The 25,669-nt window shown below is 38.6% G+C and overlaps 1 protein-coding gene across 1 annotated transcript; it reads right to left on the reverse strand.

The window, feature by feature from the left end:
- Positions 1-1,413: 1,413 nt before the first annotated feature.
- HDAC2 (histone deacetylase 2) lies at positions 1,414-25,347 on the reverse strand. Its single transcript, XM_042887620.1, has 14 exons — positions 25,199-25,347; positions 16,945-17,057; positions 16,343-16,460; positions 15,359-15,433; positions 14,254-14,392; positions 11,790-11,931; positions 8,447-8,539; positions 8,233-8,341; positions 6,656-6,796; positions 4,958-5,066; positions 3,380-3,510; positions 2,768-2,923; positions 1,946-2,003; positions 1,414-1,742 (listed from the first exon to the last, which is right to left on the reverse strand). Exons 1-14 carry the CDS (start codon positions 25,248-25,250, stop codon positions 1,712-1,714), a joined length of 1,467 nt encoding a protein of 488 aa, XP_042743554.1. The 5' UTR covers positions 25,251-25,347; the 3' UTR covers positions 1,414-1,711.
- Between the last annotated feature and the right edge of the window lie 322 nt (positions 25,348-25,669).

Raw genomic sequence — 25,669 nt, forward strand, 5'->3', positions numbered from 1 at the left:
TTTAAATTTGAGTTACTTGAGAGTTGCAATCACAAGTATTCTTGGGTTTCATTCATAACATCATTAGATTTCATTGCTTTGTATTGAAGTGATCCAAAGTTAGAAATTTGGCCTTTTCAACACCATTATCTGAGAAATAGTTTTTTGTTATACTTGTAACAATGGCAGAGACTACAGGTCACTTGAACTGACACCCTATAACAGATACAAAAAAAGTATATATCAACTTAAAAAAAATAAACAAAACCACCACCTTAAGACATATATATATAATACAAATATATTTGTCACTTTCAGCCCTGTGAAAACTTCTCTAACAGAATTTAGAGTGCTGAACTCCTTGCAAATATCAGTGGGCACTTAGAGGCATGCTTATGGCATCATTTATCACTTCTCACCTCTTTGGTACAAACTCATGACCTTCCTATAGTCCCTCAAATCTAACTTTTATCCTTTGCCCTAGAGAGCTAGCAGGCATTAGAGGCACAAAGGAAACCACAGATGCTCACAAACGTACCCAAAGCCACAGTCTTGGTCCTTGTGTTTGTACCTCCACTATCCTCAAAGAAAACAAAGAAACAGCATTTTACCTCTTTGGTACAAATAAAAAGTATCTTCTCTCCTTAAACATTGTATTTCAGTCCACTAATTAACACATAGTTAACTTCAATTACCAACAGGATCAGCAGTTAATTCACAAACTACTTGAAATTAACAGCAATCCTGAAAACTTCAGCATTCAATGCTCTGTAAGCCTGAAAACAAAGATTGAGAGGAGGAAAAAAAAAAGGAACAAGTATGCTCAGATTTCTGTGTTTCAGTTCAGACAACAGAATGAACTAAGCAATCAATAAAGAAAAAAGTAAACATTTTTGTTTTTAAAACAGGGACAACATTTTACAATGCTTGCAGCTATTAAAAAAAAATCAGGACAGATTATTATTTACAGCCAAACCTTTACTTCTTATTTTGTATATTTTGAAAGATGACCATATAGAAATTTAATTTACAGCAAATGAACCAATTTGGGGAGTAGATACTGATGGTGGGAAAGATTCTTGGACACAAGGCATTTTGCTGTTGAGTTTTAAAATTCTGTACCAAAATGCAAGTTTGTATAACCATACCACTCAAATACCTCTTCCCCCATTTATTCAACTTGTTCAAATCTCATGTATTCATTATATTTGTCATCACTCTTGGCAGCAGCCATTGAAGTACATGAAGCAGCACAGTTCAACTTGAATATTCACCAGCTGTCTATCTAAATCTATCAGCTACTCACAGATAAATCTAAGTCTGTTCAACTTACATGGAGCTTTGCCTTTTTAGTTCAATGATGGACAGAAGACAACCAAGTACTTTTTTTTTTTTTTTTTTTTTAATAAAGATAAAATTACAAAAAAGGTAAAATCAGCTCAGGAAAGGCAAATTACTTTAATAGATCAGTTTAGACATTTAACATAACTCACATCCATTTTAAATACTATTACATAAAGCATGGTGAAGAAAGGAATTTCTGCCTCATAATTAGAAAACTCACAATACAACTTGCCAAAAACCAGAACAAAGCCGTTTGAAAATAAATACGGTCCATGCCAAATAGTACAAAAATGAAATCAGCAGTCTTTCTCAATATGAAAACTTCTTCCTTTAGGTATTCTCCAACTCTAGCATTATGTTCTGCAATTGATGTGAGGCTACCTTTTGTTCAAGGATTGCTGAGCTGTTCTGATTTTGCTCTGTACAAAAACAAAAATAAACTGTTAAGATGCATGATTTTTTTTTTTTTAGATTAACCATTTCAGAAATGCAGTGTTGACTTAGTATTGTTCTAACTCGTAAATGTTTAGTATTATGAGGGATATGTACAGAAATCAATACTTAAGAATACTTTTAAGTTACCAAATGCTCTTCAGTAAGGTGACATTAATTAATTGCTTACCCTTTGGTGTCTGCCTTTTCACCACTGTTGTCCTTGGATTTATCCTCCTCCTTAACATCTAAAAATAAAAATTACTTGGTTTAAATATATGAAGAGATGCAAGTGTACTTTAGAAGGAAAAAAAAAAAAAAAAAAAAAAAAAAATCGGGGACAGCTATACTTCATAGATACAATTGAAGCTAAGAGAAACAACTTTAGGGAAAGAAAAAAGTAACCTTGCTTATTGACATATAGTATTAAATGCATCCATCCTGTGGAGTTACCTGGGCATGGTGCCAAGTGATTCAAATTAAGTCAGGCATAGTTTCTCTTGACTGGCTGAAACAGTCAACACCTGCATTTTCCCCAAAGCTTTATGGGGTTCAGTCTCATACTCTTACGATACAGACTTTTACTGGAAAAGTCCAAAAGTTCTTTGAAGTATACTATTCCTAGAAACCTATCAAGATTCAGTTTCAGAAGAAAACTAGCAGCCTCACTCTATCAAAGCAAAAAGGAACAAACTATTTGCGTAACATAGTTTAAGATAATTTTTTTTTTAACCCTAATAAACCCCTGGCTTTAAAAGCTTCAAGTCTGGGAAGAAACAACACTGATCCTATCCTTCCAGTTTGCATGGAAATACTATTTCAGGATGAATAGCTGCATCTTAAAAATCAATGGTGAAACTGATTAAACTTTAAAATAGATTTTTAAGATATGATAAAAAAACAACCACTGTTTCAATAGTAAAATAGCTGTTAACACAGAATGTATCCTTCTTCCAGCAGGACAGATGCCTGTTGTTCTAAAAGGTAGGATAAAATAACCATAGAATCCTACCTGCTTTTTTGTCCTCTGTCTCTTTTTTGTCTTCCTCTATCCTAGCTTTCTTTGCTCCTTTCTTGTGATCTGCAACATTTCGCCGTCCGCCTTCCCCTTCATCTTCAGAGTCCGAAAACTCTTCATCACAGGCAATGCGCTTATCAGATGCTCGAACTGAGATGGACAGTTACGAAATTAAACAAAAAGGTCAGAATACAGACTGACTACATAGACATAAGAACTACTAAATTAAGAACTAGTAAAAATATACTATGAATCAGAGAGACAATTTACTTTCAGAAACACTTATTTCATTACTGTTTTTATGAATAGCAAGTCAGAAGCTAAGTCCTTCATCTAACGCTTCTGGAGTATATTAAAATAAACTGCAACAACTCTCTCCATAAGACTCAAGTACTCTCGAGCACTTCTTGAAAACTCCTTTACAGATTAATATTTGGGCACAGATGCCATTTTAATAACCACAGGACTGGTAGAACTATGGCAAAAGTTTTTAACTTGGAAAATGACTTCTCCAATTGCCAATCATCCAGTATCACACTTCTAAGACTGAGCTCCTGAATAGTTGAAACTAGGATGACTCTACTTGGACTTTATGGTGTTTCTTACTTGAAATGCGTTTGTCTGGATCTTCTCCATCCTCATCTCCACTATCTTCATGAACAGCATCTTCAGGAATGGCCTGCATCTGTACACCAGGTGCATGAGGTAACATGCGCAAGTTTTCAAATAAGCGTTGCCTGTAAGTAATATAAAGTTACTACTCTGCAGAAGTAGCATTTCCTTGGATTTTGTATTTAATTCTGCAAATTCTGCACCCAAAGTTAACCTGCTTATCTTTAAGAAAGTTTTCAGAAAGCTTTCCATCCCCAGCAGATCACTAGTATTCCCAGCCTATTTTGCTATCACATTCTTTTAAATTTTAAGCGTATATCGTTAACTAACTTCAATCTTCAGTTCTCCACTAGGTCAGTAGGTGTCCTTCCCACTTGGTGACCCTGGTGACAGCATTACTCTATTTAATAGACAAGAGTATCAGGCTGGATAATAAACTAGTCTCTGAAAAAAGCGTGACAAAAAAGACACTTAAAGCATGACTACTTCCATGCTGTGTGCAGCAATGAGATCGGGATCAGAAGCGATCCGTTTGGATGAAATTGCTTACTAACTATTTAAGAGAGAATAGACAGACATTCTTGTCCAAGCCAACTGATGCAACAGATCCCGCACTCCATAGGGCCACATGCAGGAACAAGGACAAATACCTGAGACTCAAAATTACTGATCCAAAGAAGTTTGAGTGGAGAGAAGTGTTGGCAGGTTACAAGCATCAGCATTTGTGACAATTGTCTCAGTATCCCTCTGAACAATTCAAAGTGTGAATGGCAACTGAGGTTGTATGAGATCCTTACAGTCTCTTTTTCTGTTTCTATCACATGACCTTCTTCTAAATCCAAATTAGGAACAAACCATTGTAAACAATGAGTACTTCAGGTTGATCAATTATCTCTTATTAGATGAGTACAGATTTGATTATTCTTAAGTATTATTCCATTTCTGAAGCACAACATTAGTTTGCAAACAAACCTTCATGATGTGGGTAGGCAAAAACTGAACTAAGAAGCAGCAAAGCCTAAGAACACTATCTCTATAGCTTGTCAGCAGTACCTCACAACTCTTGTGGACTTGTCAAACTACAGTCTCAATTGCTTGCAGGCATGTTGCTATCTTTCCACAGTTTTTGATGTCTACCCACGTGATTTATTTTTATTTTTTAAGGCTGACAGCTACAAAGAATGACAATCAATTCGTGTTTAGACAAGGGAGTTGAGAATTTGGAAGGCTAATAATCAGTGCACACCACAGCTTCTTTCCTGACAGGATAAACTTCTTTCAAAATCAAAATAGCAAGGCAAATAAAACAGTTCTCTCTTTAATTGCTGGAAGAAGTGAAAAAAATCTAAATTGAGTCTTAAGCTTTCATATTTAAGCAGACAGGACTTCATAAGCATAGAAACCATTGTAGGCACAGACTTCTTAATTAAAAGTTCATCTTCTGATAAAGAGAAAATAAGTCATTTCTATTCAGTACTTTTTCAGTGTGTAATAGGGCAACTTGTGTAAAAATTAAACCTCTGGAGAAACAACTCACACTCGTATTTGGCAAATAAGGTAAGCACTACTTACTTGATCTTTTCCATATATTCTGGTGTATTCTGATTAGTCATATTTGATGGACTAATATGGAGCTTGAAGTCTGGTCCAAAATACTCAAAGTAATCATTGTATGGTAATTCTATAAAACAGAACAGAAAAGACAATTGTCACCCAATGGTGATTTCAATCATTTTAAATACAAAATGTACACAAAATACAAAAAGTACAAATCTTTCAGTGTTTTTCTCTAAATTACTCAACACGTTAAGTTAAACATTTTTTCTTTGCACAACACAATACAAAAAGAATAAAGTTCTACTTTAATCACGTTAGAACACATGCTGACACAATGCGTAAGTAACAAACCTAATCATTAAAAATGCTAATTCTGAAGATGAGGCATGATTCACTGATGATTATTTATAGCTACTTCCAAGTTACCTTATGTGTGCCAGTCAGAATATTCCTCTAGTAAAACACATGATGGGTACAAAGGCTGCCCCAAAAGTAATATTTCCTGTTTTATGATGTTGATTCATGACATCAGAGGCAGATGCTAATGGTAGCATAGTAGAGGTTGAACCTTCCCACCAACATTCTGTTATATTTTGTTGCCATGTGACAGATGACAGCAGAGGGGCAGTCTGACAGAATGGCATCTGACATGGAAGTGCAGATGAAACAAAGGAGTGGAAGTGAATTTCTCCATGCAGAAAAAATAGCTGACACTCACTGATGCTTGCTGAGGATTTATGGAGACCAAACAACAGATGTGAGCAAAGTGAGGTAGGTGGTGGGTAGTGTGTCTCAGCAGCAGTGACACAGACAGTGGGTCACCTCTGCTGATGCTCACATTTAAGTGTGGTATTCAGGCTCTTACTCATCACTGGTAAAAATGCAAAGCTCATAGTGACTGTGTTGAAAAATAGTGTTTTGTAGCTAAGAGTTTGCTGTATCAAATAGTATTATTGTTCTTTTTGTATCCACTGTAGTTTCCACAGCAGTAAGAGAGATTACTTTTGGAGTGACCTATGTATATCAAAATGTCATCAGTAAAACCACAGTCCAACATGAAAGCCAATGGCTGATGCAACAAGACAGTTCAAGCACCAACGTCATAGAAAAGCCTTCAAAAAATACATCCAGAAATATACTTGGCCAGAATTACAGGGAGTGCAGGATATATGGAGATATTCCTCAGGTAAATGACTCCACTATTCAAGTATTTAAAAGAAGCTAACTATTGCTCTTTTTGCTTTAGAAGTTCAAAGAGTTTGCATAGCCGAAATTGAGACAAATGGAAGAGATGATGTCAATACAGACACTTTTAGGTCAAAGATATAATGAAGAAATAGTTAAGTTTTACTGTGCAAAACAGGCACTTGTATACTCAACCTTTTCTCATGAACACTATATCTGCAATACCCACCTTACACAGGTCTGTGCTGTCATAATCAAAACACTATCAAACATACAATAAAATATATACTAAAAAAGCAATCTGGTAATTTAAAGCTTTGATTAAAGCATAAGCAAGCCCTAAGCCTCTAAAGTTTGTTTTGTGTATAAGCTACTGAAAAGTTACCATCTAAGCCTTAACGATAGCTTTCTCTATCTCATTTTAAACTGACACACGGCACTTGGTAAATATTACCATCACTATCCTTTCACTTTGACATTCCCATGATTATTTCTTGATAAGGTATTAATTTGTGGATTAATATTTACCATTAGGAATTTCACAATCTAAGGCAACAGCAGTTTCATATGTCCAGCATCGAGCAACGTTGCGAATAGTATATCCACCTCCTCCTAACATCAGCAATGGCAAGTTGAAAGTCTTTACAACTTCCACACATTTTGCATGACCTGTCACAAACAAAAATATTTGACAATATATACAAAATGCCTATTAAAGAGAAAAATGTGATTTGCATATATTCTTATACACTTAGAGCTCATTATAAGCAATACTTATTTGATAAGAATTGAATTGGTTCAAGTAAAACAGAACTGTCACCCTCTACAACTAAGCAAAATTTCACAACAAGTCAAGATTTACAGGTAGGAAGCGTGTAAAACACACCAAATATTATCCATCCCAGTTTTCAGAGACTTTGCATGACGGTCTCTTATCACTGCAGTACTGAAATGCTCTTAGAATGAGTATTTTGTGTTTTGCATTGATATTTGCTATGAAAAGACAGAGACAAATCTAGGGATAATTTCTCAGTTAAACACAAAGTGGGAAGAAGGAAAAAAAAGTAAATCAGTACTTGGTCCTCTCTACTTCTAAATTTGAACCTGTATGAAAGGTTGCTAAGTCTTGCTTACAGAGTGAACTGGTGCCAAGACAGTACACAGTCCAGGTAGATACAGCAAGTAGATACTGAAAGGCATCTGTAGGAGGCAGCAGCTCTCTTGGTTTCCAAGATATGTAAGATGAAAAAAAATCTGATCTGTATGGGCAACTGAAGGAGCTTTGCCACCTGGTGCAAATCAAAAAAAGAACCCTGAAACACTGCAGACCCAACAGATACTATACTGTTGCCTACAAAACACTCATTGCCTCAGTAAGAAAACACAAAAATAAACCCCAGGAAAAAAATCAATGATTCAAATAGACTGGATTCAAGGTTTATAAACAGTTCAACATACATTTAACATTTTATAAATACTAGTGTTAACCATTTAAGCTATGCTGTTTGCTAAATTAACCTCTCATCTCAATTCTAAGAATCATCCTTTTGGGTAGAAATCTAATAGTAAAAACCGCTGAATTCTACGAAGCTTATTAAAAGCAAATGCTACCACGAAGCTCATCATAAAAAACAACAGCATAAACGTAACAATGCAATCAGTATTCTAATTTCAGTAATACCTATTTTATGCCCAACAAGATGTTTGATGTTTAGGAGTCCTACTAAGAGACCCGCTAGTTTTGTTAGTTGCCCATCAGAGTAAGTGTTGCTGTAGGACTACTGTGGTCATCCTATCATTCCAGGACATTGCTTTAAAGCTACAGAAAAGCCTGTACGTAGAAGAAAGGGAATCAGTTGAGTGGCTAGGAGGAACATGGAAAACCGGAGTTCTTAACTTTTTTAGGTGGATAGAAAGAGACAACTTCTGGGTTTCCTTTGGTCATTTCTGTATAATAAAGAAAGAGGTGATTAATCATGGTAATGAACAAAATCTCTCCAACTCCAATCCTCATCTCGCAATTTTGTTGGAAAATCACACAACAGGTAGAAGTTTCTCTTGAGTAAAAAGTTACAGAGAACAAACAGAAACACTTTTCCACTTACCTTTAACAGTAAGATTAAAGCATCCCAACCTATCACCAGACAATGAATCTGCTCCACACTGTAATACTACAGCACTGGGCTGGTACATCTCCATTACTTTTGATATAATCTATAATCAATATAAAACATCCAGTTGTTAATTCACATTACAAAAACAAAGTCACAAAATGAAAAAAAGAAAACATAATACCAAAGAGTTCAGAAAAACACTCACTGGTTTGAATATCTGTCCATATGATTCATCATCTATACCATCCCTCATTGGAAAGTTGACAGCATAGTATTTGCCTTTCCCAGCACCAATGTCCTATAAGTAAAGATGGAAAACATTCTTATACTAGTAATAATACACAATAGCATCATGGAAAAAAAACTTTATACGACTACAATGAGCTATTTTGAATCACCGTTGATGCCATGAGGGGAAAAAACAGGCAAAATACTGTATTTGATTCTGATTTTCCACTTTGAACTGTAATAATTGTATGCTAACACAACACTTGCAGGAAGTACATTTGATTTTTTTAATTGAAAAACGTAAGATTAAAAGATGACATAAAACCAATCAATTTAGCCCAGCAAAAACTGCTGAGCAAAAAGCAAAGAGAACTGAGAGCAAGGTAAGATGCACAATACATAAGATTTTTATTTGAGAGAGTGTTTAAAACTGTATTCTCTGGTCCAAACATAGGATAGTGCACTTGTTGAATAGAAAGGAGAAAGAAATTGAAGTCAGTTACAGGATGCCTTCAAGAAATACTTTCCAATCTAAGAAAAACAAAATAAAAACCGACTAAACAAAACTCAGGCAGATTATTCTCATTTTCATCAGTTGACAATTCAGGAACTACACAAGCCTATCTAAATGGCATTCCTGGACAACACATGTATTAGAAGTCTTGGTATACAAATAATAATAAATAAATGTTGAGTGAATCAACTCTGGATTCTTCCATTGATTATCAGCTTAATACCTAAAGATACTCACATGCCACACATTCCTATTTTCTCCCTTTAGCTCAGCACCAAACAAGACAGAAACTGATCCAGTTTGCAAACTGCAGCTCTCTGCCACTAATCAAGGTGCAGTGGGGAAGACAATAAGATACAACATAATCAGTTTGGCTATAAACTGTCATCAAATAACAATATGCACTAAGAGGCCCTACACCCTTGAAAAAGTCCAAGTCCCTAGCAGAATGACCCAGCAACACTAAACTTATCAACTGAAGGTGTTGAAATAGTCATGGATATTTTTCCTTTCCTGAAAAATGCATTTTTCACAGCATACGGAACTGCAACGTACCCTTTTCAGTAGCCACCTTTTATTCTTGTTCAATGGCCCAGCATAGCACATCCTCTTCCAGCAGATTATAAGAGTTCACAGCATTGCAAGCAACACTGAAAACCCCTGCTAAACACATCTCTGATTTGAAGCATGTCAGTAATCCAAAATTACATCTAGTTTTTCAGAAGCCAATTTTTCTGAAGTGATCCTTGCTTTTCAGATATAAAAGAAATCAAGTCCATCTTATTCTAAAACACAGACAGCTAAATATCTATGCATTTCCCTTTAATTAAAAAAAAAAAAAAGGTGAATATAGCTGAACTAGAATAGAGGAATGCAACCTGTCTGTAAATGAGATACATTGGTGGTTCTACAATCGGAGAATTCTGAATTCCTGCATGATTTGTCTCTACACCAAATAACTATAAATTGATCAGCAAACTAGACCAAGCAGAAATTACTAAAACAAGCCTGAGCAGAGTCCACTGACCACAAGATTAAGATTTGGTTGACGTAAATAGCCAAAAGAAAATCAAGTTGAGCAGAAACAAGCAATAGAATAATGGTTTCCGGAACAAATTAATTATTTAGCTCAGTTAACTTTGCAAACTCTAGAGATAAGAAAAAGTTGCTGCATTTTTCTCCTTGGCAGGAAGGTGACATACGCAGTTAGCTGTAATGAAGCCTGCTTAAGTCTGCTGGTATGCAGACCATGATCATTTCAAAAATACTATCTAGCAACATAGGACAAGTTATAATGCCTAAGGTACTATTCATCACTGACATTGTGCTGAAAAAATCCCAATAACATACAATATTATTTACTTCAAACATGTCTCTTTGAATTCCTTGTCCTGGGTGTGGTGAGGTGAAGAATCCACAAACTCCTCTGTCAACAGGAAGTGCTGCTTCTAAGACAAAGATATCTAATCCTCCAAAAAAGAAAAGAAAACCTAGCCAATTTCAGCAACAAAAGCTATCTTATAAACATCCCGATCTGCACTATTTTCTTGTTTAATGCACCACCGCCACCTTGTGGCCAGTCGAGTTAAATCACATGCAAAAAAAAACGACACCAAATCCGATTTCCTAAATCAACTCAGAAAGCAGTTTAACAAAATTTAAGAACTATAACAACAGTCACCTCCAAAAAACAATTGAAATGAACACACTTAGCACCCCACTGACTTAATGCTCAGCTTTGATTCACTGCTTTGTCCACTGGGTATCATCACATCACACTGCAATACACATTCTAGAAGCATTACTGTAAACACAAGTACCTGTATCACTTGAATCAGTGTAAAAACAAGAAAGTTAATACCTTCTGAACACAACATTTTCATAGAACCACTTTTTAGTAGTTTTTATTAGTTTTCTAATATAACAACTGCACTTAGAAACTAATGTAACAAAGCTGTTAACAAGGAATTGATTTATCCTTGGAGTGCTGTCATAGAGGCTGAATGCGAGTATCAAGTGAAGAATATATTAATCTTAATATCTGAAATCATATTTCAAGTTGCAAAGTGGAACAACTTCCTGCTCTGATGAGATAGAGTCTAACAAAAGGAATGACTTAACTTACTTTAAATAATAATAATAATAATAATCATCATCATCATCCTAGGATCCAGGCAAATTACTTGTCACTCTCAGCTTTGCCAGAGATTCACCAACTTAAATAATAACACTTCACACACTCTGTTGTTCCCTTCTTCAAGTTAGATGTAATGCTAGTAAATCATCTGTGGAGCACGCTGAAGTTTTTCAGTAGTGAGCAGCATTAAAATTCAAAACGTACCTTGTTAACGTATGAAATAATAAAAAATGAACCAACTGTATTACTAAGCAAACCTAGCACAGTACAGTTGCATGTGAAACACTGTGACTACTTAAACTACTGCATAAATTTATTTTGTTTGAATTAAGATGTGAAGCCCTGTGATGTCCAAAGAGCTATTTTCCTCTGTACGTGCAGAACTGAAATGCAGAGACTGTAATTACAGGTGTAGCACACTGCTCAGACAATTTATCCAGAAGTCAAAGAGATGGTTTAACTTATCTAGAAGTAAGCAATTTGCTTCCCAATATCCTGTATTTCTTCCTAAGGTTCCTCAATGCAACTATTACTCCAGACTAACATGATAAATTTTCAGAAAATACACATTTTTGTGGAGTATGATTGCGATAACAGTACTAAAGTAGTGTCCACAAGGAAGTGCATAAGAGGGAATTTATTGCAATGAAATTTCATGCTCAGTCTTACCCTAAGGTCCCCTGTGCCTGGAAAATATTCACCATACTTATGGAATGATACTGTCATGACACGATCTGTGGTATAAAATGCTTCTTCAACACCATCACCATGATGGATATCAATATCAATATACAACACTCTTTGGTGATACCTAGAAAGAAAAATCGAGAAATCACAATTTTCTGTTATAAGATATCAATACCTACCACAGAAAAATATAAATAAATCCCAGATTATGATAAAGTTTATAATTTTGAAGTTACCGTAACTCTCAGAATTATCAGTACAGTTCGGATAATGGTGACAATAAGCTCATCTTTAAGTGATTTTTATTATGCAACGCATTCAATATTTAACTGAGCTGTCCTATGTCAGTAGTAATTTCACTTTTTAATCCTATTCACACCATCTTCTGCTGTCCAGATCCTTAGAATTTACCCCTTTTGTGGTACACTTTTGTCTTTCTCAGTAATTGCCAAAACATTCTGCAATAAAACACCTCGTGTTTGCTTCTCAAGAATTTTTGAAGAATCAGTGCCAGGAGCAGCCATAATCCATATTCCATAAGCCCACAAAAAACAATATTTTAATATTTTCCATCAACTTTCCTTTTTCACCTCTGCAAAGACTAAAAATATAAGCATGTTCTTGTTTCCAACTGTACTGCACCTACCATTAACATACAACCATGATATGGCTTAATAGTTATTTAATAGTGCAAGTTTCAGATCATTTTATTTGAGAGGGATAAAGAAAGTTGCTTCATGGCAAGAGCCCTGAAAACAACAGTAAACATCCCTTAAATCCGGTGCTGTTCAGCAAAGAATAAAGTCTATCAACATCAGAAGACATTTACACTAACCTTTTCACAGTGCTATAGATTACAGAGCAGCCACAGTTTCATGTGTTCTAAGATTTTTCTCTTAACAAGATACCAAACAGAATAGTTCCTATGGTGACATAACCCATATCTATTTGGAAGGTTACTTCCTTCACACACAAGTTAAGATTTAAAAAACAATAGTCAAAGCTGGACCACAGAAAAATCGTAATGCTTTTGTTAGACTGCAGAGACACAATCATAAAATCATAGAATAGTTTTGGCTGGAAGAGACCACCTAGTTACAACCTCTGTGGGCAGGGACACCTTCCAACAGATCAGGCTGTCTAAAGCCCCATCCAACCCTGCCTTGAACACTTCCATCTATTCACAGCCACTCTGAGCAACCTCTTCTAGTGCCTTGCCACCTGCTTAGTAAATAATTCCTTTCTAACATCTAATCTAAATCTACCATTTTAGCACAAGCCTGTAACTCCTTGTCCTATCACTATACTCACTGATAAAGAATTCTCTTCCAGCCCCCTTTTAGGTACTTGACAGCCCCTGAAAGGTCTCCCCTGAGGATACTCTTCTGCAAAATGAAGAACCCGAACTCGCTCAGCTTCTCCTTGTATCCTCAATATATGCATATTAAAATGAATGTTTTAATATGAAATATCTGTGCCATTAGCAACTTCTTCCATTTTTAAAATCACTTCCTGATTACCGCTGCTTCCCTCTACCACCCGCCACCAGCAGATTCAGTTGCTCCACCTCCAAGCAGTCAAATGCCAAAAATATTTTTTGTAAAAAATGAGCCTTATGCTATTAGAAGGGATAGAATCCCATTAGATATTATAACTGATATTAATGATTTGAAGTTTTATTGATGTACTGTTGCTTGAAGGTAATTTTGCAATCACTTCTGCATTACTCCCCTCTTCATTTTTTATTCTACAACCAAAGCAGCACAGCTGTTACTTCATTGTTTTCTTAACAGCCAGGTTAACTCATGTAACAACCCAAGAAATCTCAGTGTACGATTTTCCTTAAAATTCCTGTTTGCTAGCAACGGCTTGAAAGACGGAATATAGAAGGGCAAACTGAGAGATCAAAAAGGCCTATGACTGAGAACAAAACACCTAAGGCTTAAATGCCCAATAGGGTCAGGCCAGGGATCATCTTGACCGCCATTCTGTCTCCATGAGTAGCAACAGGAGAAATTTTTCGAAATCTGTTACCTGCCATCTACAATTACAGCAGATGATATTTTAAAGGGTGCATCTCTTGCCCAAGTTAATGTCTAATTTGTTTCCTTTTTTTTTTAATCTATTGTCATCCTCTGCTTCATTCAAGCTCATGTATTAGTGAGATCTAGAAGTTCACTATCTTTGTGCGGAAAAAGTACTTCAAGAATGTGTTTCAAACCTATCTCCTAATAACTATTTTTTCCACGTTGTCTGTATTTTAGCTCAGGCTTCTTGCTGAAGCCAAATTGGACAGAGTTGGGAGCTCTCGTCATCAAGAAATTGTACAAGTTCAGCAACGAAAACTGACAAAAAATTACAATTACTATCCATATCTTCAAACATTAAAAAACTAAAAAGTTTGACACCTTAAACAATTTTAATCTTTTTCCATCATAAAACTTACTTCAGTAATTCAAGGATGGCAAGCACAATATCATTGACGTAACAAAAACCAGATGCCTCTGACTTCTTGGCATGGTGAAGTCCTCCAGCCCAATTAACAGCCATGTCTGTCTGCTGTCTGTTCAGTTTTACCGCCCCAGCTGTAAAAAGACAGGCACAAAACTGAACGGAAACGCAGTCAGAAACTTCTGAAGGTCTTCATATTTGTTACAGGAAACAGTATCTCATTTTTAAGTCATTAAATCTCACACTTGATCCTAGATCTCATCTGTTACTAATACAGAATCACAGAATCACCCGGGTTGGAAGGGACCTCAAGGATCATGTAGTTCCAACCCCCCTGCCTGGCAGGGCCACCAAACATACGCATTTAGATCAGGTTGCCCAGGACCCCGTCCAACCTGGCCTTGAACACGTCCAAGGACGGGGCATCCACAACCTCCCTGGGCAGCCCGTTCCAGGGCCTAACCACTCTCCTAGTAAAGAACTTCCCCCTAACATCCAACCTAAATCTTCCCTCCTTCAACTTGGATCCATTTCCCCTAGTCCTGCTGTTGTCAGCCCTTTTGAAGAGTTTACTCCCCTCCTGGGTGTAGGTTCCCTTCAGGTATTGATAGGCTGCAATGAGGTCACCCCGCAGCCTTCTCTTCTCCAGGCTGAACAAGCCCAACTCCCTCAGCCTGTCCTCATAGGGGAGGTGCTCCAGCCCCCTGATCATCTTAGTTGCCCTCCTCTGGACCCTTTCCAAAATCTCAATGTCTTTCTTGTACTGAGGGCTCCACACCTGGACACAGTACTCCAGGTGGGGCCTCACAAGAGCCGAGTAGAGAGGGACAATCACCTCCCTGTCCCTGCTGACCACCCCTCTCCTGATGGAGCCCAGGATCCCATTTGCCTTTCGAGCTGCCAGAACGCACTGCTGGCTCATGTTAAATACTGACACACAAATTGTCAAATATGAGGTAGATCAAGTAACGTTCTGTTAATCTCAGTGCTCCTACGCAAAACGAACTTGTATTTGCTTTAGGTTCTATATTATCAAAGGTTTATGTACCCAACGTAAACATAATAAAGCTACAAAATACCTGGCAAACAACTATACTTACCAACAGAACCTCCAGTTGATAGCTGACAAAACTCAAACAGGCCATCAAATACAGGACAATCTTCTCCAACATTAACTGTGCAAGAAACACAATACTTTTCAAAAACACAATTCCAATAGCATTAGTATAGGCAAGGGTAGCACATAAAAATGCAGAATTCATTTAGCATTTCAACTACTTTTTCCCCTCCTCCCCTTTTCTGTCAGGCTTAATTTTGAACTCTGAAACAAATATAAAGTTTGCCCCAACTCCTAATCAAACTCAACTGTTGGTACTGTTTTTACCATTTAAAATGACTCCAAACTGGTTTTTCCATTTTTTTGTTTGTTTGTTTCTATAGAAAGCTTTGTCTCATTAATAAGCTAGACTTGTCTGTTTTAGAACAAGCATTGATTAACATCGTTTTAATAAATGGGCAACTTCTTGGAAAAAAACATCGAGAATAAGGCACTGTAAAGAGCTACAAACACATATTATGTATTGGTAGAGCTGTGTGAAACTGTATTTTTAACAGTAACTTGAAGTTACTCCTAAAATCTGAAAAACTACTTAATAGAAAATGTGAAAAGTGAATAATGTGCAATTTTTACCTTCTCCCTCCAACAGGAGAGTCAGCTCCATTTCTTACCCTCAACATATTTAGGAGTTTACTTCTATTCTTCTTTAAGGCAATCTTTTATTCTTCAGAAAGATTTTGCATTAGAAGGTATTTCTAAGACAGTTTTGCAAACACTCACAACTGAATTTTATCCCGGTGCATTTGGTCTACAGAAAATATTATTTTGCATCCAGCACACATTCTGCATACAAGTCCTTTAGTAAGCTTCAAGAACATTTCTTTGAACACAGCTGCTTTTAATTAGAAAGACTCAAAATTAACGTAGGTAGCATTCATAACATCACACTGCTGAATACTTAAGTTTAAATAACACAACCAATCAAGCACACACACAAACGCAGAATTTAGCTAATATTGACACTTACATCTTTGCATCTGCTTGCTGTACTCAGACATATTGTCAGGCCTTATTGATCTGAGAAATTTGATGTATTCATCACTATGATACTTGGTCATTTCCTCAGCAGTAGCTTTGTGGGGTCGCTGATAACAAGAGTAAGTTATGGAAATAATTAGAACACTGCTGCAAAACCAGTTAACAATTAACTAAAGCACACAACTTAAAAGAAATCTAACCTACTCCAAAGGGGGAATAGTGAAAATACTACTAGTGCTGCTTTGCATGAAGTTTGCATGAAGGATTACTCTGCTAGTTTAATCCCACTAAATGCATCATGCACTTGCACTAATCTCACCCCCACATAATCATAAAAATACCATCAAAGCCTCTACTGCTGTTGCTTCTTACCCCTTCCAGAAAGGGACAACAATCTGCAATCCTTACTAGTTATAAAACAGTACTTCAATTTTAAGTAAGAGAGCACTGAATACACTAAGTATTTTCTATTTCTACTCCCACTTCCCCATTCATCTGTGTAAGAATACTTGAAGCCAACTTACAATACTCCAGTGGACAATCTATTGCTTATACTCACACTTCAGTCAACATTCCATTGCTTATACTCACGTAAATTTCCATTTTTCTGTACAAGCCATAATTTAGGAGCAAGTTGTGTGTCATTCGGATCCTATGAGGTTTCATTGGATGCCCTTGTCCATAGTAATAGTTTCCAATATCACCTGTCAATATTACAGAAACAAATTCACATTACAAAACAAGTTTTTGTTGCTACTTACGAGAATCACTCCCAAAAGACAAGTAAATATGATGATTCCAAAAAGAGATATGAACAAACTACTCTTTCAAATGGACCACAAGGAAAACAAACAGCCCATAAAAGCTTAAGCAGATGGCAAAAAAAGACCAGAACTAAGACCTTTACTACAAGCCAACAGCAGTGGGGGAGCAAAAATGCCTAGAGTGATTTCAAGTCATGAATTAACAAAACAATGGGATGGAACTGGAAAACAGAATAACAGGAAACAAAATTGGAATTACGAAGGGAGCACAAACCACCACTGTCAGTGACATTATACCACAACAGAGGCTGTAGTAAACCTACCATTTTCTAAGAGCTGATTTTAAGTAGATACTTCCTTGCCCTGCCCTTCATAGCTAATCCTAAAAGTTACACTCCAGAAGTTAGCTTCAAACCCGCTTCTGTAATCACATACAAAATATTTCCAAGCCACCTGCTGCTAGGGATCCAATCCACAATAGATTAACAGTCTTGTAACCCAGGTGAACCCTTCTCTTGTCAAATTGGATAGTGACTTGATACATGGTTACTATAGATCACTTCTTTCCAGGAAGAAAGAACGGCTACTGTCACCAGCCAGTAAGTTTTCCTCTCTCCTGGACAGCATGAGAACACACCTCTCTCTGCCCCAAATGCAGACATTCCCCAGAAACAAACCATTCTGAATAGAACTTATGTTCCACATGTTTTGGGAGACACGGACAAGCCTAATAGGTATATTCAGTTGTCAAGGGCTTTCCCATTGTCAGTTATTTGCAACAGCTCTTCTTCTGAGGAAATTCCTTGGTAGTATTACTGATTTTACCTTCTTCTTGAAAACTTTCACTTTTCTTTCACGTTTGTCAACAATTTTTCAATAAATGTTTCCAGCCTACTGGAAAAGAAAAACATTGTTTTCAAAACATAATTTTACATATTTTAGTAGAGAAGGGTAAGAAGTAGCACTGCTACAAAGCAGCTGTAGTTTTACTTCTTTAACATGAGCTCTAGGTCACCAGGAAGGTAAAACATCAGCCTCTAATAGCATCACCAAGTACCAAGAAGAGCAAGCACTATAGTAAGATTAGAAATATTAAAGGATTCTAAAAATCCAACTTTTAGCTTTTGGAGTAATAGGGTAAATAAGGACACTTCACAAAACAGATATGGCCTAATGTATTGTAACAGAAAGGTATCTATGTAGGTTGCTCCTAAAGTAACACCTCCTATTTCCACCTAAAATAGAACAGATACAAAGAGCACAATAACACTACTTGATAGAGCAAGTTCTCAGCTACAAAACACTTTTTCAAACAGTCACCACCATTAGCCAAATTGTACAGATGAGCTGATTCAGATGCTCTTCATTTCATGGTGTGACAGCTGTGCATGACTGAATGCAACTTGTCTTTCTCTCATGTCAATGGTGCCACTGTTGAAACACATCACCCGCCATATTGCTGTGCTCACAGCTACTGTTTGGTGCCCATAAATGCTCAGCAAACATCAATGAATGTCAATGGATGCCATTTTTTCCTCATGAAGGAATTCAATGACACACCTCTGCTTCCATGTCACACTGTACTGCCATGTCAGACACCATTCTGTCAGACTGCCCCTCTGCTGCCATCTGCCTGGTGGCAACAACACCTCACTGAGTACTGGCGGAAATGTTTAACCTCTTCTACCAACATCCATCTCTGTTATTGTGATAATATATATGATATGAATGTGATATGAATATGATATGATGAATATACGATTAACATAATAAAATACAAGCTATTATTTCTGGAGCAGCCATAATGGAAAGAACTGTTCAGCATCTAGTGGATCTGCCTGGGAGTGTGGATCTGCCTGGGGGTAGCGAGGCCCTACAGAGGGATCTGGACAGGCTGGAGAGCTGGGCTGGAGCCAATGGGATGAGTTTCAACAAGGCCAAATGCCGGGTCCTGCACTTCGGCCACAACAACCCCAGGCGACGCTACAGGCTTGGGGCGGTGTGGCTGGAGGACTGCGTAGAGGAAATGGACCTGGGGGTATTGATTGATGCTCGGCTGAACATGAGCCGACAGTGTGCCCAGGTGGCCAAGAAGGCCAATGGCATCCTGGCTTGCATCAGAAACAGTGTTGCAAGCAGGAGCAGAGAGGTGATTGTTCCCCTATATTCAGCACTCGTGAGGCCGCACCTCGAGTACTGTGTCCAGTTTTGGGCCCCTCACTGCAAGAAAGATATTGAGGCCCTGGAACGTGTTCAAAGAAGGGCAACAAAACTGGAGAGGGGTCTGGAACACAGGCCATATGAGGAGAGGCTGAAGGAGCTGGGAATGTTCAGCCTGGAGAAGAGGAGGCTCAGGGGAGACCTCATTGCTCTCTATAACTTCCTGAAGGGAGGTTGTAGTGAGCTGGGGGTCGGCCTCTTCTCTCGTGTCATTAGTGATAGGACCAGAGGGAATGGTTTCAAGCTACGCCAGGGGAGATTCAGGCTGGACATGAGGAAGTATTACTTTTCAGAAAGGGTGGTCAGGCACTGGAATGGACTGCCCAGGGAGGTGGTGGAATCACCGACCCTGGGGGTGTTCAAGGAAAGACTGGATGTTGTGTTGAGGGACATGGTTTAGTAGGAGCTATTGGGAATAGGTGAACGGTTGGACTGGGTGATCTTTTAGGTCTTTTCCAACCTTAGTGATTCTATGATTCTATGATTCTATGATCTTTCTCCTCATCAACTCATATCAATGGGAAGAACACTATTGTTTAAGAACTTCAAAAAATTTTACTCATTCCTAACTTTGGTAAGTAAATGGTAACTAGCACATCAGTTAGTAAGATATAGACTCCAGCTGATACTGCAACCCTATACTGTTTTCATAGGCAGGCCAAGAACAAAAGGTATTAAAAAAAGAGGACAGCATCCCTATACCTCCCACCAAAACATCTCCTAACATCATACAAAACAATACGTTCTACATCTGCTTTTAGCAAAGAGCTTCAAGAACTCTTTGAATCTAACTACTACAAGGACCACCTTTTACTAACCCCACCTTGTTTCTACCAAGTTACTCTTACAGGTTCAAAAAACTTCAAGCTAACAAGAGCTTAAGACTTTTGAAGTTCTGAAGACAATAATTCCATAATAATACCTTTAAATAACATGGTGCTTTTGAGAAAATTTCACCCCCAAATGCGTTTGTGATGCAATGAGTTCTTACTTTTTTTTTTTTAAGGTATATTTCAATTTTAATTACACAACACACAGTCATTACCACCAATGTTTCACTCAAAATGTTAATGTATAAGGAAGCAGACTAGAAATTATTTGTATAATGGAAAAGATAAGACTTGTTATTTTATCTTACATAAAAGAAAGGACAGCATTAACATGCTCCCTGAGTATATTTGGAGTGTATCTTTTGATAAAAGCATCATTTAAACATTCAACATCAAATATCACCTGAATACCACCCATCACAACAGCATGCTTAAAAATTAGTAATAATCAATCAATAAATACATTTAAAAAGTTAAAAGCTATATTTAATGTTTTCAATACAAGCTAGAACTTTAAAAGATTCAGCAAGCTGGCAAATTTTATGAAAGCTTAAGCGAGAGAAGATCTGCTAGTGAACAGCTAGTGGAAGCATATTGATGCTTTTGTATTAAAGGTCAGCTGTAATGACTAACAATAGATCTCAATATCATACACTTCAGTGACAAGCAATACTATTGGCATCTTTCAAGTCTTGCATCATCAACACAAAAAGGGTTTTGGCATTACCCTCATGAAAAAATATTGAAACACGTGGACAAAAAGCCCATTAAGTTTCAAGGCATTTCTATGATGTATATGTTGGCAGGGATAGGGAAGGAAGAAGTATGCAAGAGGTTCCATTTTTGGCACCAGCATCTTGATTTTTAGCCTGTTGTCACCATTTTGGAAACATCATCCAATGTAAGGCTGCTGAGAAATGTCTCCTTCTCCTTCACCCCATGAAGGAGCACCTCCTCCACATATCCTGAACCTTTCTCTCTCTCCCTTGGTTTGTTTTTTGTTTTTTTGTTTGTTTGTTTTTTGAACACTACAGCCTTACTGGAGTACTCAGAGAGAGAGAAAAGCAAAGGTGAGAGCATATATATATGCATACATGAGAAGTGGATACAGTAGAGCCGAGTACAAAGACGACCACTGAAGACTACACAAGAGTGTTTGATGCCAAAGTTGTCAATACCAGAGCAAAAGGCATACAAAAGTGTTCTAAGTGTTATAAGCATAATCTCTAATCACTCACCAGTGAGGGTGCACATGTAAAGTGCAAAAGAAAACATAACTGAAGCATGAAGTAGAGGGAAAAAATGTGAAGCAGCATATGCAGAAAGTAGGGAAATCTATTATTTTGTTCACAGAAAAGCTTCAAAGACCATTTTATACCAATAACATTATCAGCTAAACGGCTGGTAACGAGAGGCAACAACCTAATGTCAGTTAAGAACTCAACATTTTTGGAAGAAAGACAAACCAAATGTCAGTATAATGTAAGCACCAGCTTATGGGCCTGAACAGTTTATCACATGATACACACAGCAATACCATCAAACGACCAGAAAACCTACCTGAAAATTAACTTGTTACACATACTGCCATGCCCTGGGTTCAAATATGCTAATACACTAACAGCCTGTCAATTCATCAAATGAAGACAAATCCACGTGATTCCTTTGTTGAATGTGACACACCTCTCTATCAGAGGCTTCAGAAAGGCCTGCAGATGTTCAGTATTCTATCACAGACAGATACAAGAGGCTACATGCTTGAAAGGAACTTCAGTTACATTTGAGAGATTCGCAACAGGCTGTGAAAAGCAGCTAAGGCCAGAGAAGTATGCTAAGAACATCTTCTCCAAGAGTTTTAGAGAAACTAGACAAGTAAATCAACTAATTACAAAAGGTCTAAGCAGAAAGAAGGAGAATGCAATATATAACATTTGGACATTGTTTTATCCTCTAATGACATATAAAACTTTTTATGCACACAGATCATACCTCTGCTCATTTTAAGCATAGCTAGCATGAAATCACAAGATATTTTGTAAGCACTGTAAGTACAGAAACACAACCACTACAATAGAAACCACATGAAAAAAAAAATAATCTTACTAGTGGTACTTACATTTGGATGGGCTTCTGCAACATGAATAGACAAAATCATGCAAAGACAAATCTAGAAAACAATCACTGGTGCTTGATAAGTCCAACAAAGATATTTAAATAGACTTTAAATTCCTACATCTGTAGACTTCAGGGTTTGTTTGTTTTTTTTATCCTCTTGTCCTTAAAAACAAGCAGGTTTTTAAAATTAAGCAGGGAAGGTTGTGCCTTTGAACCTTCAGCATAGGTTGGGCACCACTGCAGTTCTAGAAGCCACAGTTCAAAGCATCGCTTCTGTGAAACACTCTTCAGTTAAAGTCTGCAGATACACAAGTTCATCTGGAAGTACTAACATACTTAAACAGCATCTGAGTACACTAATGTGATGCACTATTAATACAAGTTTAGTCTCACCTCTATGGGTGGAACCACCCACATTCTTATGCAGATCCCTGGAACTTCTCATGAAGGTAAAGCCTTTTGGAAATACACATTAAATTGTGCAAGAAATGCAATCTAAACAATCCTGTTACTGCACTGGCATAGAACAAATACAATCACCAGCTATAACTATGTTAGCTGCTGCATGATTCCTTACAACTGTGTTCTGCTGTACAGAATACAGAGCTGGAGAGACCATCTGGGTCCTGTCCTCGTTGCTGTGTTCAATGCATATCTGTTTTGAAATAGGTCACTGAGACACCCAGGCCACAAACCGCAAAGTGGACGTAGCTAACGCTTTCTAACAATAAACTGTAGAAAAATGAAATCAAGCTCCTATCTACCACAAGTTTATTGGTTGTGGGTACTGATAATTATTGATACATGTTAATAGCAACACGCTAATCAAGACTTGGTAAGTGACAGGCTAATATGAAAAAGAGACTTGAGATGATAACCATACTGATTACCACAAAGAATATGTAGGAGTCTACTGCACCTCAAAGAACACGCACATACACTTCTAATGCTTTTCAACACTTTTTGGCACATACTCTCAAGGACACTGAGTGAAAGCCTTTGTGGAAGGATAAATATGGCAAAAAAATGTCGTTTTTTTTTCAGTTACGATACCCTTAGAAACACTCTTTGCACTTTTTGGTTTGGGGTTATTTAAGGCTTCAAGTGCTCCCCCCAGTTTAATTCAAGATTTTGCTGGTATAAGATGTTATAAAATAGTAAAAATTATCAGATGAACCACAAATTAGCACTGGAAGCGTTTACCACAGGTATTAATTCTAAAAGCTCTTCTAACAACTCCGCTTTCAAAAGAAGTGTAAAATAACTGTTCGACAATAAAAATTAAAAAGGATAGCCAAAACATTCCAACGTCTTATTTCTTTTACAGGGAAAGCAGGTCATAACAGATACTCTGTTAGTTGCATATAGTTGTAGGCTACTGATTTAAGCAAGATATTAGCTCCAGCTGTTTGCAAGTCATCATTATCCTGCTTTCACAAAACTTCTCCCTTCCCCACTTTCTCCCACCTCTTCCCTCAGTACAGATTTCGGGTTGTTTATAGAGCTGACAGTAACTAGTACCAAGTCCAGGAATCATAGCAAAATTGAAGATACTTATGCCTAGCAAATGACAACCACCTGGCTCTTATAAAAACAAAAAAACACCACACAATGAAAAAAAATCCAAACCTAAAGATGCAAACATTTGCAAGCAGAATGCTTCTAACCTATTGCTTCTGCATTCCCCTCAACATGGCAGAAATTGATTCCTCTTGCCCAGAAAAAGTAAGATCCCAGTCTCACCAAAACTATCCCTAACAGGGGCCTCCCTTCCCCTTTAGGCTGAACAAAGAACCAGAGCCAGCAACAAAGAGAAGGGGGCGGCAACCACACTCTGCTTCCATCGGTGTAGTGCAAGCCCAAGGCAGGCCCCATTTCTGCCATCTCCCAAGAATGGCAGCTTTGCTACAGCAACAGCCACTATGGATATCTTCGTGGGTTTTGTGATTGCTCTTCGTTCCCATAATGGTGAGACCTCCAAAGCGTTGGGGTAAAACAGCCTCGGTCTCACAAGAGCCTGATACACCGATTTCAAGAAACGGTTAAAAGGGGAGACCATCCTAGAAATGAAATCTTTTAAGTACTCTGACCACCGAATTTGTACAAAAAGGAAAAAAAAAAAAAAAAAAAAAAAAAAAAAAAAAAAAAAAGTAAAAGCAAAGTAAAACAAACGAAAACTCAACAGAACATAAGGAAAAGTTCTCTCTGCAGCAGCAAGAGCAAACCACGAACAAGCTGCTGCAGATATCGGAACCTAAACGCAAGGCGTGCGTACTTTCCGAAGCTGCCAGGCGGCTCCATCACGCACACGAGCGTGCAAAGTCGGCAGGCCAGCGAGCAACTCGTCTTTCAGCACTCGGTGCTGGGCACCCCGGCACGCCGTGCCCCGCCGCTGCTGGCTGGCCTGGGAGACCCGCGCTTCCCCGCTGTAACCCAGACGAGGCCCGGGCCGCACGAACATCCAGGTGCCGAACCCACACTCGCGGTCTCGGCTTTTTTTTTTTTTTTTTTTTTTTTTTTTTTTAACTTTTTTTTTTTTTTTTTTTTTTTTTGTAGGGGAGGAGTCAGACTCGGCAGCGCCTTCACGTTTAGCGGATGAAGGGGAGTGTCCCAACTTTTCTCCTTTTTCATTTTTCTCTCGGAGAGGGGGGCGGGGGGGGGGGGGGGGGGGAGTAACAAAAAACCCAGCGCTCAGCGCGGGGATCTCTCGGGCCCTGCAGCTCCCGCCCCGTCCCCCTCCGCTGCTCTCCTTCTTCTGTCCCGCCGGCCCCGTGGAGGGGCCCAGCAGGGCCGCAGGTGGATGGCGACCGGGACCCCACTCCTACGCGGGGCAGGGGGCGGCCGCAATGGCGAAGAGGCCGCGCCGTGCGGCGGTAACGGCGCTCTCCCCTCACGCGCGCCCCGAACCCCGCTCACCGTCGTAGTAGTAGCAGACTTTCTTCTTGCCGCCACCCTGACTGTACGCCATAGGGCCGTCGCGCCGGGGACGAGTCGGGGCAGGGGGAGGAGGGAACGGGAGGCCGAGGCGAGACCGAGCCGGCACCGAGGGAGGAGGGAGGGGGCAGGAGGAGGGAGGGGGCGGGCGCGAGAGAGCGGGAACTCGCGAAGCCGGGCCTCGGGGAGAGCTGGGGGAGCGGGCCGCGCCCAACCCGCCATAAGCGGGGGAGGTGGCGGGAGGAGGTAGCGGACAACGCGCCTGCGGCTAAACATAGTCTCTTGTTCGCTTGTCCCGTGCTGTATCGCTTCGGCTCACACTCACTCCGGATAGGAGACACCAGAGAGGCCTAGCGAGCGGACTGTCAGACGAAACACGCTCCACACACACCCCCGCACAGTGGTACGGCCCACCGGCGGGAGGGAGCGGGACTCGCCGCTCGCCCCGCCCCT

This window comes from Lagopus leucura, unplaced genomic scaffold, assembly GCF_019238085.1.
Source record: "Lagopus leucura isolate 7727_CA_CO unplaced genomic scaffold, USGS_WTPT01 Super-Scaffold_73, whole genome shotgun sequence".
NCBI classification, from domain to species: domain Eukaryota; kingdom Metazoa; phylum Chordata; class Aves; order Galliformes; family Phasianidae; genus Lagopus; species Lagopus leucura.

Bases quoted from the DNA above. Each gene is read 5' to 3' on its own strand.
- HDAC2 (XM_042887620.1), bottom strand. From the start codon at position 25,250: ATGGCGTACAGTCAGGGTGGCGGCAAGAAGAAAGTCTGCTACTACTAC. The intron at 15,434-16,342 runs GTAAGTGTCAAT...TTTCTTGCACAG, and splicing joins CAGCAAGCAGATGCAAAGAT to TTAATGTTGGAGAAGATTGT. The intron at 3,511-4,957 runs GTAAGTAGTGCT...TATTACTTACAG, and splicing joins GAATATATGGAAAAGATCAA to GCAACGCTTATTTGAAAACT.